The sequence below is a fragment of the Ixodes scapularis genome, unplaced genomic scaffold, assembly GCF_016920785.2.
Source record: "Ixodes scapularis isolate PalLabHiFi unplaced genomic scaffold, ASM1692078v2 PGA_scaffold3__209_contigs__length_174095766, whole genome shotgun sequence".
In the NCBI taxonomy this organism is placed as follows: Eukaryota; Metazoa; Arthropoda; class Arachnida; order Ixodida; family Ixodidae; genus Ixodes; species Ixodes scapularis.
The window spans coordinates 126,760,944-126,778,509 of NW_024609868.1; the positions used below are offsets into that span (position 1 = coordinate 126,760,944).

Consider the following 17,566-nt stretch of genomic DNA (forward strand, 5'->3'; position numbering starts at 1 on the left):
AGAACGATCCGTTTCCATTATCCAGACTGAATATATTCTGCTTGCGATAACGTTACTTTAAATGCGTTGCGGAAACTCTTCTTTACCGAATGATTATGTAAAAACAAAGTTATCTTATGAAAATCGCTAGGGACACGTCAGAAGATTAAAATGTGGTTTGCTCTTTGGACTACTTTTCCTAATATTAATCATGGAGTATTTTTTTATTTCAGGATTATAATTGGCTTTTTCGTAGTCGTAATTCTGCTCGCAACTGCCGTTGATGCCCTCGGCAGAATGAATCACAACTGGAAGTGTCAAGTCTATCTCAAAGGTAAGCTATCTGCTTCTGAGGTTAGCACCCCTGGTTGCAAGGAAATTCGATAATAGCTGAAAACAAACATTTATAAAGAATTACATTTTAGATTTTGCTACGTTTATTTTCATCATGCGTGTCGACAGCAGGGATTTCGAATGTTAAGTCAATTTTGCACTTTTTTTCAAAACGAGGTTATTTACTGTTTTTTTTTTCTTCTGTAGAGTTTGTACAGATTTGTTTAAAAGGGCCGTTTAAGCTACACTAATACGGTTTGTGCACATGACCTGTGCGCCTAGGGGCATAATATAGGGAGCCAAGGGGATAATTGCCACAATAAGCCGGTTAATTAACTGAAATATATTGAATGATTTTTTGCTTAGAGAAAATAAACATATAGTTCCAAATAGACAATGGTGAGCGTCGTCGAAAACCACTAAATCACATTTTGAAGAAACTTGAAGCACGCGGGAAGCACAGTGGAGCGCTAAAGTTGCCACTCGTGCAATAGGAAAAAGGTTACCGTTGCGATAACACCCTCGCGTAATAATTTCGCCTCCTATCATCCGCCTTTCTTCACCACCAGCCTTGCTTCTGTTGCCCGAGTGGTAACCTTAGCGCTCTACCCTGGTTCCCACGTGCTCCAAATCTTTCTAGAATTGACTGATGTAGAGATTTTCGGTGACGATCGGCAAGTGTCTAATTGGAACGATATATGTTTAGCTTCACTAATTAAAATGTTAATTGAGAATTATAGAATTATTCGATTTATCGTGACGCCTATCCCCTTATGTTATGTCCCGCTGGCCGTCTGTCCAAACAGGACACTTCAGAAATCGCGAGGCGACACAACTTTGGGAAAAGTCGCGGAAGTTGAAGTCCGGCAGTCAGATTTCTATTTGGACACCACTTAGCAGGCATCACAACTTTGGCCTCGCTTCCTCCGCTTTTCGGTGACCTCGGTGCTCGTCACCTGCCAACGGTGTGTCTTTTGCCTGTCTATCTGTTCTGCCGTCATGAGGGCGAAGAGCCTTCGCCTCCACGCCCTCGTGACCTTCCCTTTTCCGTTTTCGGGTCTTGAACAGTAGCGGAGGCATTGAGTGATTGCAAATGCAGACATCACGTGGGTCCGGACCTACGTGATCAGCATGCTCATGCGCTTCAAAGTTGCCCGATCCGACGTGCGAACTGTCGGAAAGATGACTGCTCCGGCTCGCCGCACACGACTAGAGACACCCGCTTTCGACGCGTCGTTCCATTCAGGTCCGCCCAGTTTCGGGTTTCCCTCTACCGGATGAATGGGTGGATGCTAATAGCTGCATTTATAACGGGCGGTTGCTTGCGCCACCTAGCATAGATATACAAAAAAAAAATAAAGTTCCACCCCTCGCCCTTAGTGTTTTTTCTGGCTTTAAAACAAACCATTTTTTTTATTTTATTCCATTGAAGGTGCACGTCTGAAGACTTTACGTGAGGTTACGTTTTTTGCCCAATATGACTTAATCACGATGGACCGCAGCGGACCTTAGGAGCCTTCCCAGCGAAGCGAGCACTGCGTATACAAATCACGTGACTATGCACCCTGCGTATTGCTGCGCCTCTCCCGAAGTTCGCGTGACACTCGTACGGCTTTGGTATGGTTCGTAGCGCCCGCTGCCGTGCATTGTAACGTGAATTGGAAGACAGTTGGGTCTTGACGGTCTCGATTGGCCCCATAAGGCCGGCTCGCTATCTTTAAAACGAGCCGCTAAATCAGCAGCTCGTTTTGTGCGCGCGGGAAAGCTCAATGGAGTCTGTTGCCTGCACGAAGACGACTCGCGTGACGCACCACTACATCTGCTTCTGGGGGTTCGAGTAGTACCTCCTCTCCCGATCTGTTCGATAGTCACGTGACAACGTGACATTCGCGCCATCAGTGCTGCCAGTGGCTGCGGACCTCCGACAGTCGGATGATAAGCCGTGCGGCGAATATCTGGCAAGTTGTTCGCATGCCGAAGCCCGGCGGAGCCCCATTCGACGCTCCGGTGCGACCAAAAGTGTCGTGTCCGACAGTTCGCACGTCGGATCGGACTGTTTCTACGCGCACGTGTCTCGCACTTTGTGCCGGCGTTGTGTCGACTGACGATTTCTTAACTGTCTTGTTTGGACAGGCCTTAACTCACCTGCAACGGCCGCATTAGTTTATCTTTTACGACCTCCTAAGAACAAATCTTAAAAGGATAAAACAGACAACATCGGTACACCAAGGGAGGAAGCTGAAATCAGTAGGCTAGAAAAGTTGTCAAGAACAATCCCGTTTGTCCGATAGGCACGAAAAATTTATGTTGTTCACGAACAAAGGCCTCCCGCAATTCACTATGCGTCATTTTCCCAGGAACTACCGACTGACCAGGAACACTTTTTTCAGGGACAGTTTGTTTTTAGGTATAAACTTATTTTCAGCCTCACCATTCGCCGAACTTTCTCTACAGACTATAGTGGTTGGTTCTTTGAAATGTCTTTTTGGAAAGTAGGCACTAAAAAGTTGTAAGGGTGTGCCTCCAGCTTTTCAGATTTCTGGTTTTGAATGTGCTTACAGTTTCCAAAATGCGATGCTCTGTATTTTAAGCGCAGCAACCATTCAATAAGCTATCGCTGCGCTTAGGCAGAATAATTCTCTTTCTGGCCGCTGAGTTGGGAAAAACAATTTCATGCTGGACGGTTCAAGATAGAGTTGACATCCCAGCTTCTGCCAGTCATCGCACCACTGAGATACAGCTCTGGTACGTCGACCAACAGCGTCTTCGAAAGCGTCGCCCGGCACCGTATTGTCGAAAATGAAGCGAGGAACACATGAGTGACAAAAACGGGGGCCGCGCGGCAGTTTCCATGGCAACTTGCGCGGACGCTGTGACGTGACGGCTGGGCATAGGTCCACGTCACTGCGTCCTGGGCTGTTGCCATTGAAACTGCCGCGTGGTGCCCGTTTTTGCAAATCATGTGTTCCCTGCTTCGTCGGCCGGAAGCGGGAGAGTTGACGTGACTGCGAGTACCAAAGGACGTTATGCGCGAGCATGGTGGGTCTCGACAACAGGCGCCGCGCCGCAAGATAGCGCAGGGGTGGAGCTCGACCACGGCTCGCATGGTCCGTAAACATTTGCGGCCGACCGTACACTGTAATAAACCTGGTGTGTCTACTTTCCCTCAAAGCACTTGATAAAGCCTATGCTGAAACGTACGGAAAGAGTTCGGCGGATGACGAGACTGAAAATATGTTTAGACCTAAAAAAAGTCTCCGCTCACAGATCTCCTTTCTCAGATTTCAGCAATAGGCCCTTCAAAGCACGGGAAATAAGACTCTGTGGTCTTTTAGTGCGCATAGAGAGTGATAAAATAATGGCGAAACTCATGATATAGGCAACTTATTGCACACGATGAGTCTGCCTTGACCTCCACGCTGCAGCGCCCGTGACGCAGTCCTTCGCCGAGATGTCGCTGCTGCGGGCCACGCGGAAGCTGCTGACGGTCAAGACCCCTCGGGACGAGCACGGCCGCAACCTGCAGGTCGTGCACGGCGTGCGCACCTTTAACGTCTTCTGGATCGTCGTGGCCCACACGTACGGCTTCGCCGAGCAAACCACCTACCGTAAGCGAGGGGCACGGCCTTGGAGGCAGATCTGCCAGATACTTTACTTGGGGAATACATCTAGCTTCTCGAAAATCCAATAACTCCTGCCCAGATAGGTATTCGTAGTGCGAACAGCTGGATTGGCCGCGACCACGGGGTTTTCCCCTTTAAACTGGGAAAAGTGTCTGCCGCCATCTATCGTCGTGGGCATCTGGACCGTCTTCCAGGCAGCCGTCTCGGCTCCCTCGGCGACCCCGGTGTCTCAGCGCGCCTGGGTAGCCCACGTTTACTGCGCCGCCCGACTGTGCGACAGTGTGGACATCGCAATGTGCTATCGGGTTCGAATGAAATGTGAACCTTGACGGAACTTGGAGGACACCATCGGGGCAGCTTTCAAGCTTGTGCTGTGCTTGGCGAGGTTCAAACACATCGGAGTAGGACGCAAAACCTCGTAGCGCCCTATTCCGATGTGTTTGAACGTCGCCAAGCAAAACCCAAACTTGGAAGCTGAGCCGGTAATGGACTCAAAGTTTTGCCACTGTCATTTCGTTCGCACCCGATAGCACATGCGTTCTCTCGAATGCGAGACGCCCACATTAACAGGGCAGAATTTGGCGTTGTATATAGGCGCGCTGTTTAAAGCACACGAGCGGAGTAAAATGTATCCTCCCTGGTAAAGTATTTGGCGAAAAGGTAGGCATATGCGTCAATCCTTAATTATTCGACAAGAGTAACCTTAACTTTCTTAGTCACAGATCTTGGGAGGGCCATAATTAACAGTCGCAGATAAATGCTGATAACTCCCGCGTGTCCGGGGCTTCACAGCAGGCATTCTGAGATCCTTCGCGAATGGAGCTTTATCTGAGCCTTACGGGTCAGATAAAGCTCCATTCGCCAAAAGGAAATAAGAAAGATTCGCGAAAATTTGCACGTCGGCATGACGACTAACTTGGTACCGATCCATTATTAAAAGTAAGTTAAGTCAATAAAAACGCACTACCTAATAACTACTTGACGGCACGTTTGCCCTGCCACTTATTTGCTCCATGGAGAAATTAAGTGGCAGGGCAAACATTTTTGTGGGCGTAGTTTACTGAGAACTATTCATGGTACACCCATGTTAACAGTCTGAAAATTTATTTCTTCCGAGTTACACAAAGCATTTATAAAATACAAAATTCATCACCTACCTGACTTAAGTAGGAATTATACTATTCGCTATTTTACTCTAAACAGGGTTATGAATGCCATCTTGGTTTGGGGAACAAAAACAACAAATGAACTTCAATAAACTTATTGTCCAAGTACAAATATTTCGTATTTGCTAAAACTATAAAAAGGACAAAAAAAAAAAAAAAACCAAGCCGAAGGTTACTTTTTATGAAATATGATATGCTAGAGGGAGAGTAGGTATTTTATTTGCCCTTAAATTGCTTCAGGAAAACAGACTCCGTGTACACCAGCAGAGAGCGTGAGTGCGTACGCTTTTCGAGAACTAAAGTGAAAAATGACGACAATAAGAGCTAACTATGGCCGACGGAGGTTACATTTCTATATAGATAATCGAATATTTAGACAAAACATACACACACATGAACTGAAATGAACCCTATTTTAGTTCAAAAATTAAGAGCAAGAAGATGCTCAAGACAAGTGGCATTATATTTCAATCTGCACAATGTATAGTGAATTTACAGATACAAGTTTCATTTAGAGGTTGCTTTTCATCCATTTTATTTTATTAATTTTATATTTCCTTTTTTTTTGGCGCTGAAGTGTGGGAGAAAAGCTTTTTAATTCACTTTTTAATTGCCTTATTAAAGTAACTTATTCTGAAGCTATTTTTCTTGACCTTATAGAATAACCTTTATTCCAGTTTTTCGCTCGCATCGGTTTGTTTCGTTTCGCCTTCGTTCTCCGAGGTATTTATTCCTTTCGCGTTTGCTATCGTTCCTTATGTTTTTGATGTATTATGTTGCGCTCTTAAACTGTAGGGGGCCAGACACTCTGTCAGGCACCTCTATTTATTCCCCATGCACGAAAAGAATCAGCAAAGCCCATAAAAACGAACACTGTGAAAGCCTCGCTCTTTTAGTGTCCGCTAGTAGCAGAACTTTGCTCTATGTTTTATCATGTCACGTGATCCGCGGGAGCGAATCGCATCTACTTAAGAAAGCTTCGGAGCACAGCCAACCTAACGTAAACAAAGGATTAACTTAAACAAAAAAGAAAACAACGTAAAATGGAGCAGTGGTGCATTTTCTGTGAAGCACTTACCGGACTAGCGCGGGGCTTCGAGTGGACAGCAGCTTTTATCAGCAACGTTCACAAAGGTCTCGTGTCCAATCAGTGAAAACGCTAGCGCTGCGTCGCCGTTCGGTTGGAAATAGCGTCTAATCAGTGAGGACGCGTGTTCCATCCAAACTCCCCACGCTCTTCGTGCGATCGTCTTGCGTCACATAAGTACGAAACCGTAAACGGTTAGGTGCCTGTCATAATGATTCTGCGGTAAAAAGAAAAAAATGTCTTGACCAGGATCCGGTCTGCACGTCATCAATCAAGCGAGCAGCATATTCTTCCAGCCTGTAATGAACTCCTTTCTCTGCGTCGATTCCTTCTTCTTTCTCAGGTAAGACCCATCGCTTTCGTCCATTTCATTCGCGCGGTAAGTTCGTATGTAGCACCATGGTGGAATCGGGATAGTAAGTCATCGATGGGGACTGCTCGATCGTCGTGTGTACTTAGCGCGACTCTGTTAGCTCAAGCAAGAAATTGCCGTTTCATTTTGAAGCGCAATGCGGAACGCAAGTTGGTCTGCTTCTTTTGCAGTGGTTGTGGGGAGGTCAGACAGCCGAGCTCTGATTGGTTCTGATTGAAGGATAGTGGGTAGACCTCAAAGGAAGCTGTCTCGAGCTCTGCCCACTATCCGTTGATCAGAGCTAATCAGAGGACGGCGTTCTGACCTCGCCATAACCCCTGCAAAAGTAGCAGACGAACTTGCGCTCCGCATAGCATTTTTTTCGGCACGGCTTAAATTAGGTGCACGTGCATTGCTTCGGGGTTGGTTCTTCTGCCTTCTTCCTGGGCAGTACCGCAATATGATTGGCTTTTGAGCGATAATAAGATGCTGGAGACTCGCCACCCCAACTAAAAATTTCCATTAGATCTAATTGGAATTCCAACTGGTTTTAATTGAAACCAATTTGTTTTAGGGAGGCCCCAACTGGAAGCACGCTGGCCAACGGGTTTCATCAATTGGAATTATTTCTCCACTTGGAAACTAAATGGGGTCCCACGAGTTCCCATTGGGAGTGACCAATTGGTTGTCCGAAAGCCAAATTGCTACCAATGGGAAATTCCAACTTGGAACCTATTGGGAATTTTCAACTACAACTTCCAGCATTTCTTATGGACACACTCAATTCTCTGACGCTGCGTACGCGCAGAAGCTTCCCTTCATCCGAGTCGAATTTCTGTCCTCGAGCAGTGCCCACAGCATAGTGTGGGCGAAGCGGGGGCTCGTTTGTAAACAGTGTGTTGGTGTATGCACTGCTATACAGTGACTATAGCGTGGTGGAGGAAGCGCTTCTTTTGGGGCCACTAAGCTAAGCGGTAATAGGTGGTGCCCTTGACGAACAATACGCCGGAAAAGCGCCGACCTCGTGTCGGCGCCAACAACGCCGCGCAGCGCACGCGTTAGGAAGGAGGGGCCACATACTCAGCTGTATGTTTCCGCGGTATATATATATATATATATATATATATATATATATATATATATATATATATATATATATATATATATATATATATATATATATATATATATATATATATATATATATATATATATATATATATATATATATATATATATATATATATGCCTTTATTTTTTGTAGAGCGTGTTTTTATGTTTAGCCGACACAATGAACCAACTAAACTCAGTTAAAGCTCATTCCAAAGACAGAGCATTGCGAATACTATCAGCTTATATGCATTTGCTTTTAAACTCTTGAGAATAAATATGTCTTTCACGAAAGACGGCCCATGCGCATGATTGCCCGTGTAGGTCTCATTTCGTTAATCCGCGGCACAGTTGCCGATAACAATATTCTACGTTTAACGCTACGATTCAACAAAGCCAATCAAGCAGAATCAAAAGCGTATTGTCACGTCAGTCGTTGTTCTTTGCTAGTTTGCCAATCACGCCCAGCAGAAAAGATCGGGATCGCGGCAGATTCACTGTACGTGATTGGTTTAGTCGGTGATTGGCAAACGCAGACAGACAACGAGCGCCATGACGATGCACGTTTAGGGATGTTTTTTGATTGGCTTCCTTGCTTTGTAGAGTGGACTGCAGTCGGAGATAATGCCAACCAGATCACGCTTCCCTAACCGTCGCGCTCTGCTCTCTTTCTTTTTCAGTGGCTTTCTGTTGACGTTCAACCAGTGCAAATCAACGTGGCAAACCGGACCCGTGCTCGATTTCTTCGTGAAGCTCTTCGGTCGTTATTGGAGGTTAGTGGACCCGAACTGCATCTAGATTTGCACTCTGGTGATACGTGTCAATAACCTCGAGGGCTTTCTCGCCCCAGCACCTTAGATCTTTAAGTATTAGCCTATGAAGTTAATGCTGCGTATGGCCTTTAATGTTCCAAGCTTGAGGCTCAGTTCATTGATTTCTAATAGGAGTGATTTTATGTGCACTTTTCTCCAATGAAATGGCTCCCAACATATTTCTGTTAAAGCTTTCAAGACAACTTCACTATTTTTTTTTTTCTTCCGGGTGGATTAAGCACTTTTACGGCGTTTCGAAAAAAAAGATCACGCAAACAATGGCCCGCTCAGTTACCCCCCATTCACACTGGAAGCGGATCCGCGTTCGCGAAGCGGTTGCGAAAGCGGTTGTATAAAGATCCAGTGCAATTGCACGCGCATTTGATGTCATCAAATGCGCGTGCAATTGTACTGAATCCTTATACAACCGCGTTCGCAACCGCTTTGCGAACGCGGATCCGCTTCCAGTGTGAATGAGCCCTTAGGCAGGCCACCAAATTTAGTAGATGGTGGTCATGTGACGTCAACAATGTGACGGTAACTCGTGATAGTGGTCACGTGTGTTATTACGTAATATTCGCGAGCTAGATTTGGGGGACCCTTTCTCGCCAGACAAACTAGGCGGGTTTCGTTGACTCGGTACATCTCGAAATGTGGTAGCCATAGCAATTGTGTCACCAATCCAGCAGGCTTTCCTAGGAGGTGGCGTTTTTCTCTCATCGGCTGGCATAAGTGACCGTGTGCCAATAACAACAACCAATGGCGTTGTCCTCCAGAGGCGCCCTATCAATATTTTCACATAATCAATTACATCTAGATTTACACATCGAAACACGCATTTTACGAATCAAAATTTCGTAACTATCACAAAAGTTGTGCTTATGTTTCCTTTTTGTTTTGTTTTTCTTTCCACCTAAGATTCATAGTGATGAAACATATTGATCGCTTTACTACAAATTCCAACTGCTGTTGCCCATTAGTTCATCTGGCCAGCTTCCCCTTCAGCTCTATTAAACCAAGAAGGTGGGTCAATGCTTGATGATCGGTGTAAAGTAAGAACCCTTTTCCGCCGAGGTATGTTCGAAAGTATCGAATCGCCATCAAACAACCAGCGGTTCCATCTCGGTTGTCGTGTAGTTGACCTGCATTTTCGAGAAGGTTAAACAGCTACGACATATTCGATAATCTAACGTTGTAGGCTTAAAGAAGAACGCAGCGGTGTCTCTCAGATAAAGCACCTCACCGTTCCCGCACTGTGAAGCATCGGTAGTAAACCCAAAATATGTTCTTTCCTGCATAACTTTTGCCAAGGGCAAGAACGCTATAATTATATTGGCAAACAAACAAAAACGTGAGTGTCAAGAAAAATAAATATAGAATCGGTCATACTGTGCGTGGACGCCATGGGGCCCGAACAGTGTGCCTAGATTTGAGAGTTTCCAGCTGCTTTATCGAGGTCCCGCGGTTTAGAGGCCGAGTTTGCAGTACAAGGCTCGAGGGGGAGGCGAAAGCAAATACTTTATTAGGAAATACACCTTAGTCCGGGATATTCCGACGGCCGTGCCGTTGACAGCTTTTGCATAGTTGGAAGGGCTGGACGCGCGGAGCCTCGGGGTTTTCCCCTTTTTAAATAAGACGGGTGGCTGCCGCGATCTAGAATTGTGGCAACTCGTTATTACAGCAAATAGAGCCGTCTCTATTGTCTTTGATAAGCCGGTATATCTCGTTGGAGTCGACGGCAAACGACTTCCTCGGCGCAGCGCGAAAGCGCGACAGCGTGAGTGGTGCACGCGTGCTCTCGGACGCGGGCTTTCCCCACCGCTAGAAGAGGATTCGGCACTGTAGGCCCGCTGTATAATGCAGATGGGTGGAGCAGAAGGGTATTTTCCTTGTAAAGGAGAATGAATACGTTCTACTCGTGCGTTGAACGTTGCTCATGGGTGTGCGTACAACGCAGTCCGGCGTTGTACGCACTCGCATGAGCAACCAATTGACGCAAGAAATGTCCGCCATTAAGCACACCGTTTTCAAAAGTGCTCGCCTTCTAACAGCTGTAACTATTCGAGTCCACCATTGTTTGAGCACGTGCTCTGAGTACGTATGGGACGTGAGGGCTGCATCAGCGTTCGGCGAGAACTCTGACCCAATCACGCGCGCTTATTTAATGGGAACCGCCATCGTTGCTCGATCGGGTTTTGGAAAGGGTCCATCGCGAACGCTCTCCGTGACTCGAGTTCCTTCCTCTCTCAAATCTAGGCTCTCTAGACCCGACCCCTTCCCCGCAGGCTGGTGCCCGTGGCTGCGCTTTGCATGACGGTGCTCTTCCTGCTCCCTGAGGTGGCGTCGGGCCCCATCTGGCACGAGAAGCTGGACATGGCAATCGCCAACTGCCACCGGTCCTGGTGGTCCGTGCTGCTCAACGTGCAGAACTTCTACCCTTACGAGCAGTCGGTGAGCCCCCAAGGGGCACAATACCGTCTTCCCTCTAATCGCTCTGGAATTCGCTACGATCCTTACCAGTGTGTTAACATTGTCGCAGGTCGCGTGTATTGCCAATGATTACAGTCCAGGGAAATAGCTTATCGAAGAACGATGTGAAGCAGGTGTCGTCGTGCAACCTCTACCTCGAAGCCGGTCAAAATTGAGGGAACAAAATATCTTCTGCGAGGAGCGTTGAAAATGAAGAGCGCATCACACTCACCGACAGCTTAAAAAACCCAGTGTGGCTAAAGTTTTTTTTTTTTTTTTGCATCGTTTTTTTGTCGTTTTTAATGGGTGAGGCGATGATCTCATTGACCGTGCAGTGTTTGACACTCGTCACGTTTTGCGTTTGTTTCTTTTAAGTGTTAGCGACTACCGGCTTGCGCTTCTAACACGACGTGATATTTGCCAGTCAGTGTAAAACAATCGTACACAAGAGCTTAACACCATTCGCCGAATCGCTCCTTCTTTCCTTTCTCGGCGGTTCTCATCAAAACGGTTAAAAAATGGTTTCAACTGAGCAAATACAAATATTTATATAATCTCGAGCAAATAAAGACATACAAACATAATAACATTTTTTATTCAGTATCAATAAACATTATTTTTTTCAGCTTTTCGTTTTTACATTGGGTCCTATATACATTGCAACGTCTTCGATGCATTTCTGAGCGACATCTAAAAAACCGTTCCACGGAATTTTAATATCGACGGACTCATAGAACAATCTAATTAACAACTTATTGTTTCCAAAAAGACGTCATATACCTCAGAAAAAAAAAAAAATGGAATATTCTCAAAGTCTTTCTTGCAGAAGCGATTAGATCGTATACCTGCACCGCGGAAAAGCGTGAGAGCATTACCCGGATGACAGCGTTAAATTAGGAGGGGCAGGCGCAATTATTCTTAGCTCTCTATAGGTTCGCAGACGTCGGCTTTTAATGCGAAAGGATTGACCATCCGATGGAGCGCAGTCGGCGTTGTTTTGTGACCGCGAAAAACGTGCAACTAAGGAGAGGGTGGCGTGCCCTCGGCCAACACCTCCTAGAAACTGAGGTCGTAGCGCTCTTCTCGTGATGCCAGAAAGGAAGGCCATCGGGGGTGCGCGTCGAAACGAAGGCAACGCGCGTGGATCGACCGTCGTAACGCGCCTTTAGTCACATACGCGTGTCTTATTAACTAAAATGAAAGCTGCACATAGCAACGGGTCTAGAAAACATTTTATTTCCCGGGCAAAGCATTCCACTGGTAAATAATCGGTACGAAATGACACGAGGTATGCGTAGGAAACGTCGATGGAAAAATGCGATTGTGTAAAGTCGAAAATGCTGAGTCACGCAATTATTGCTGTAGGAATGCATATTTTATACAGAAATAGTTCGACAAAATGGCCAGGCGCGCAGTGATAGGACACAGCAAAACAGATCACAGTTAAAAAGCAGGTAGACATATACGTGAACGCTGACACGGCGAGACAAGTGTCACGATCATGCAAGCGATATTATCGCGTGCAGTCACTGAATTCTTGCTTTATACCGCGGCCACATGGCAAAATTAATGTATTTTCGATCGAATTCATTATGGGGTCGACAAAACAGCTTGCGACGCTCGTATAATCACTCAAGACCGCGAGCTGGTTAAATCCCGTATCATTTATTGAAAATATATTAACTTTTCCGTGCGGCAGGCGTACTAAACTTACTATTTAGAGTAAACTAATTTACTTCTCCCTATGGGCTTGAGCTGCTTCAGAACAAAATATAACTTATTTTGTATACAATATTACTATTACCTTAACACAGTTAAGATTCTAGTATAAAGGCGGTAAAAGCAATAAAGTAACATTAGCATAAATAAACACATAAGCACAAACAACGCACTATCAATAATCACACAAACTTGCTATTCACCTTCTAGTGAAAACTAGATTACTACGCATATATACAAATATTGACGGAACTGCACATGGATAACGACAAAGAACAAAACTCCGTTCTATCACAAAATTAAAAAAAAAAAAAAAAACACTGCAGCACTCTGCTCGCGTCCTACATGACCAAAGAAAGCCCGTAAATAAGTTGTTGGTCACCTATCCATCGTATTCATACGTCCCGCAATACCCCGTCACCAAAAACATTTGAACACGAACTCCAAGGAGCCTCTTTGTCGAGAGAGAGGTCTATCGAAAATCGACCAGTGTCATCGTTGACTAGTTGCCACACATGTTACTCAAAGCGTAGCAGGTCTTGTTCCGCGAATCCACATAAATGCCACAGCGTCAAACGGACACAAAAAAACTCCCCGAGACTACGGTGGCGAAAGAAAAACGACGGGAAGGAAAGAACTCTCAAAAAAACCACACACGGGAACAGCGGCAGCATTATGGGACGAGAGGCTTAAAGTTGCCGACCCACCTCTTGCTCGTGTGCGCACCCTGCGGCAATGACTGTATATTTTTTTTTTATTCCTTCCCTTCTGAAATTTCTCAGCGTTCCTTATCAGACAGTCAGACACAACGTAAATTTACCAGGATCGAAGCCTGTATGAGGGAAGAAAATGTCACACCACAACCTGTTCATTCGAAAAGTCTGGAGAGCTGCGGGACTGCACGTAGTCCCGCGGTTACGGGGATAATCATAAATATAAATTTGCAACTTTCAATCTTGGTAACAGGTTGTATTTTACGCTTATTTTATACATATATTTATATATATATTAAATTATACAAGACTGGGCAAGACTGCGCACGAACACCACCGCGCCGTTCGACAAGAGACTTTTTTTTTATTTTTTTTTTTACGTTGATACCAAATATTTTCTCACGTAGTTGCGCCATGGCCTTCCTTCTCCGACATTGTGACGTAACCACTCGGAGCGCTACGGCTTTCTTGCCGGAGGCCAGGAAGAGAGAGAGGGGGGGGGGGGAAGGGGCAGGTAAGGGCGAGCTAAAAATTCCCGCCCCGTCTGCTAGGCGCAACGCCGCACTCCCTGCCGGCGCTACGCCCCCCCCCCCCCCCCCCCCCCCCCTTGCTCCTCTCGGCTCCAGGAATGCTTTCGCATTCATAACTCATAAAATATGGTTTGGTATATTTTTTCCTTACCATGAGTGTGCAAAACTTCCGATGACCTCGTAGCAGTTTGGATCGGGTAAACGAGTAGCATTGACACGAAAAGTTATTTCGCAATTTTCACTTCAACTATTCCCTTTTTTTGTTGCTGCGCAGTGTCATAGGCTCTGTTAAAACCCAGTGGCACTGCTCGTACCCCATACAAAAGACACGGTGTCGGCTGTAGAGATGATGGCAAAACTATTTTCGGACATGCCTCGTTTTCGAAGTATGTTCGCTTCTTGCATTTGTATGCATCACACATGTACGGCCAATGTGAAAGGACCATCATACGAGGCAGAAAAAACGTTTCAGACAGTGTCTGCAGGCTGTTTTGTTGTGGGATGTATAGCGGTCTGAACGCGGTGTTAGGCCCGTTCCCACCTTAAAAAAAACGAGAGTCTCGCAACCGAGCCATTCGTTAATACGCTACTGTCGATGTTTTCTCGCAGTGCCAGCCCCACTACTGGTACATTAGTGCGGATATGCAGATCTTCCCCGTGGTCTTAGCGACATCGATTCTCCTGGGAAGGTAAGTTGAGTTAAAATGTTACGCTACTGCTAATATCCTTCGAATATTGGCGCAGCTCGATAATTCACTAGGTGTTAGGGTGGATATGGAGAACAAATTAGTGTAAGCGGGAAGTTCGCAATCTTCGCATGCGTAATGTTTAAAGCAAGTCAATATAGTTCACGCGGAGCTTGTTCATAATCTAGGGGAACAGTATAAATTTTTACGGAAGTTTTTCTGTTTTAAAAATACGCCTCCAACTCACAATATGTTAATGGACGCATTCTTTCCGAGCGTTTTAATCTCTACTTTCTAAATCGGATCATACGAGAGAGCCGAATATCCCTTCTGGAAGTGTAGTGTTTAAATTTGATACCAAAATCAACTGCATTTTTTTTTTAATTTTTTCCGAAGATATTTTTTCTCTAAAACAAGACTTTTCTAGTCATCCTCCAAAACCGCTCGGTGACATCATGGGTGCCTGCGAGCCTGTTCCTATGCCCTTTTTCTTAGGAGTTTGGCGAAAATTGTGTGACGGGGTTAGCAGTGTATTGCGTCACTGCATTCGGTAAGTGCTGAAACAGAAATGGGGTTGGCAGAATTATCACTTGTATGGAAGGCCTGGAAATTATTTTTTTATATTACGGCTTTGAGACGATTACCATCATTGCCCCAAAACCGTAAATATTGTCTTTCTCAATGCGTAGTAACCTCGGTGCTGAAAACAAAAAATAAGACCCCTTGTGAAGTCCCCTTTTATTTACACAATGAGATGTTATGAAATGCCAGGGTGATTATTAATTTATCTGCACAAACATATTAGCGCTTATCCCGCACAAACTTGTCCAAGTCTGTCGTGGATTATTGCATAGGTAGACCCTTGGCTGATTTGGAAATGATTTGCAACATCTTCCAATGTCATTCGTATACATGACGGAATCAGTTGACTTACACGCTCAACGTTGCTATCAGACGTCGACTCGGGCTCACGCCCGGCTCTTTCCTTGTGGCCAATTTGTGCGTTCCTCATTGAACTTGTGTATTCATTCAAACGCACTTCTTCGCGACAAAACACTTTCTCCATACTGTGCGCGAACGATCGGAATCAGACACACCCTCAGGCTGCAAGAACCAAATCACTGCACGCTGCTCTTCTTTCATGCAAATCACAAGTGGGGCCACCATTATATTTCTTACAGCAGTCACAACTGAACTGACGTTGCACTTTCAAACCTGCAGATAAGGGACTGGAGGGATAACGACTTGGTACAAAAACCTCTGTTAAGACAGTGTGGCCAACAGAAGTTTGAGGATAACTGGAATGTGAATAATTTGTGATTCAAACTTTGTAGATCTAGCTACGGAGAGCTACCTCGCGGTTTCGCGACGGGTAAGTAGGAATCCATGTTTTTGAAAGGAAGAAATATCCTCTTAGAAAAAAGCTAGTTAAAAGTTACTACCGTTTTCTAAACTTTACTACATTTTAACTAGCTATTTACTACTTCAAACGCGCGACAGGCTGTAACTGCAGCTGCGACTAGCTAGAAAGTTTGAGCTAGTAAGCACCACTAGTTGCGGCAGCTGCTATGCTGGGAAGCCAGGACGTGGCTGCTGGGAACCTTTGGGAAGGCTATTTTATTGACTGTGGCAAGTACTTACTTTGTGTACCGTTACTTTTTAGTAAGGCATACATTCCTTGGAATATTTAGCAACATTCGTGGACACCAATATCGGCGCAAAAGCAGCACCACATTTGTAACATTGTTCACGTACGAGCTGGTCACGGAACAACCAGGTAACCATTGGGGTAGCGATTGGCTTAGCGTTTCATAATGTGTGTGTGTGTGTGTTCTATGTGTTCTTATTCCTGCCTGTGTTAAATTTATAATATCTATGGAAATGTTCAATAATTATGACGCAGCATGGAAATAAAATTTACCCCAGGGTTAATGCTTTTTTTTCCCAATTTAAAGGTAATAGCGGTCACTAGATCTTGTGAGTGTTAGTGCCAGTTACTAACCAAGGTAGTGAAAAGTGCTAGGTTCTATTGATGAGGTTAGTAACCGTTACTAGCTTGACCGTTACTAATAGCAGTATTAACATAGTGAATGTTGTGGCAAGCAGTTACTAGCTTGTAGATGGTAAGTACTACCACCATTTTTCTAAGAGTGTACAGCACTAAAGAAGGGCTACATTTTGGTCTAATATTCGCTAGTTCAGCGTTCCGTTGCATGTGTGAACCGCCAATTTCGCAGTAAACCGGAACAAAATCAATCCCGGTCTTTAGTTATTACCTACGTTACCACATTTGGTTACTTGGGAATAATGCGTCACTGATTGATTTCTGGCCCCTAAAGTATTCGCGATCTATGGAAGTCCAGTGGTCGGTTTCGATCCAGATCAATCCTTGAAATTCGCTTTGCAGCGACCGACAATCAACGCAGAACCATGGTGGTATGGCAGACACGAGGAAGGTCTGCACCTCTTCTTTTGGAGTCTTTGTCCAATGGACACGATTAAGGCGATGTCACACTACTAACTAATTGTACGAAAAACAGACTGCAGACACTGCTCAAGGCGTGCTTATTCTTTGCATACCGGTCATGTCACATTAAAAACCGTGTGCAAACATGTTTCTACAAATGGGCGTATGAAGCCTTCGGACATGCTCGAGCCGCAGACACCGCTGCCATCGTATCTGCAGCCGACACCGTGGCTTTTTTGTATGATGTACGAACAACGCGTCTGAAGTTTTCGGCTCTGATCCAGAGTCATAGATCCGTGAATTCAGTAGCATGTTGGCGCGAGAGAGACCCAGTCACTGGAGCGTTTGTTATATAAGCGGAGGACCAAGTTTTTCTTGATGGTACAGTATATTAGCTAATTATCGTAGTACTGCTAGTGTTTTCAGGTGAAGTATGTTTTAAACTGTCGATCGCACATAAAAGGAAACTTAGGTAACCGTATGTAATTGGTCGCATACCTATTCGGTCGTGGCAAGAAGT

The 17,566-nt window shown here is 45.2% G+C and overlaps 1 protein-coding gene across 1 annotated transcript in view; it reads left to right on the top strand.

The window, feature by feature from the left end:
* Positions 1 to 17,566, top strand: part of LOC8028941 (nose resistant to fluoxetine protein 6) — a 100,885-nt gene that overhangs the window by 51,021 nt on the left and 32,298 nt on the right. The window contains exons 5-10 of the mRNA XM_040501944.2: positions 213 to 313; positions 3,738 to 3,920; positions 6,438 to 6,531; positions 8,331 to 8,423; positions 10,748 to 10,913; positions 14,503 to 14,582. Of these exons, the coding sequence (XP_040357878.2) occupies positions 213 to 313; positions 3,738 to 3,920; positions 6,438 to 6,531; positions 8,331 to 8,423; positions 10,748 to 10,913; positions 14,503 to 14,582 (717 nt within the window). The remainder of the gene's footprint in view (positions 1 to 212; positions 314 to 3,737; positions 3,921 to 6,437; positions 6,532 to 8,330; positions 8,424 to 10,747; positions 10,914 to 14,502; positions 14,583 to 17,566) is intronic.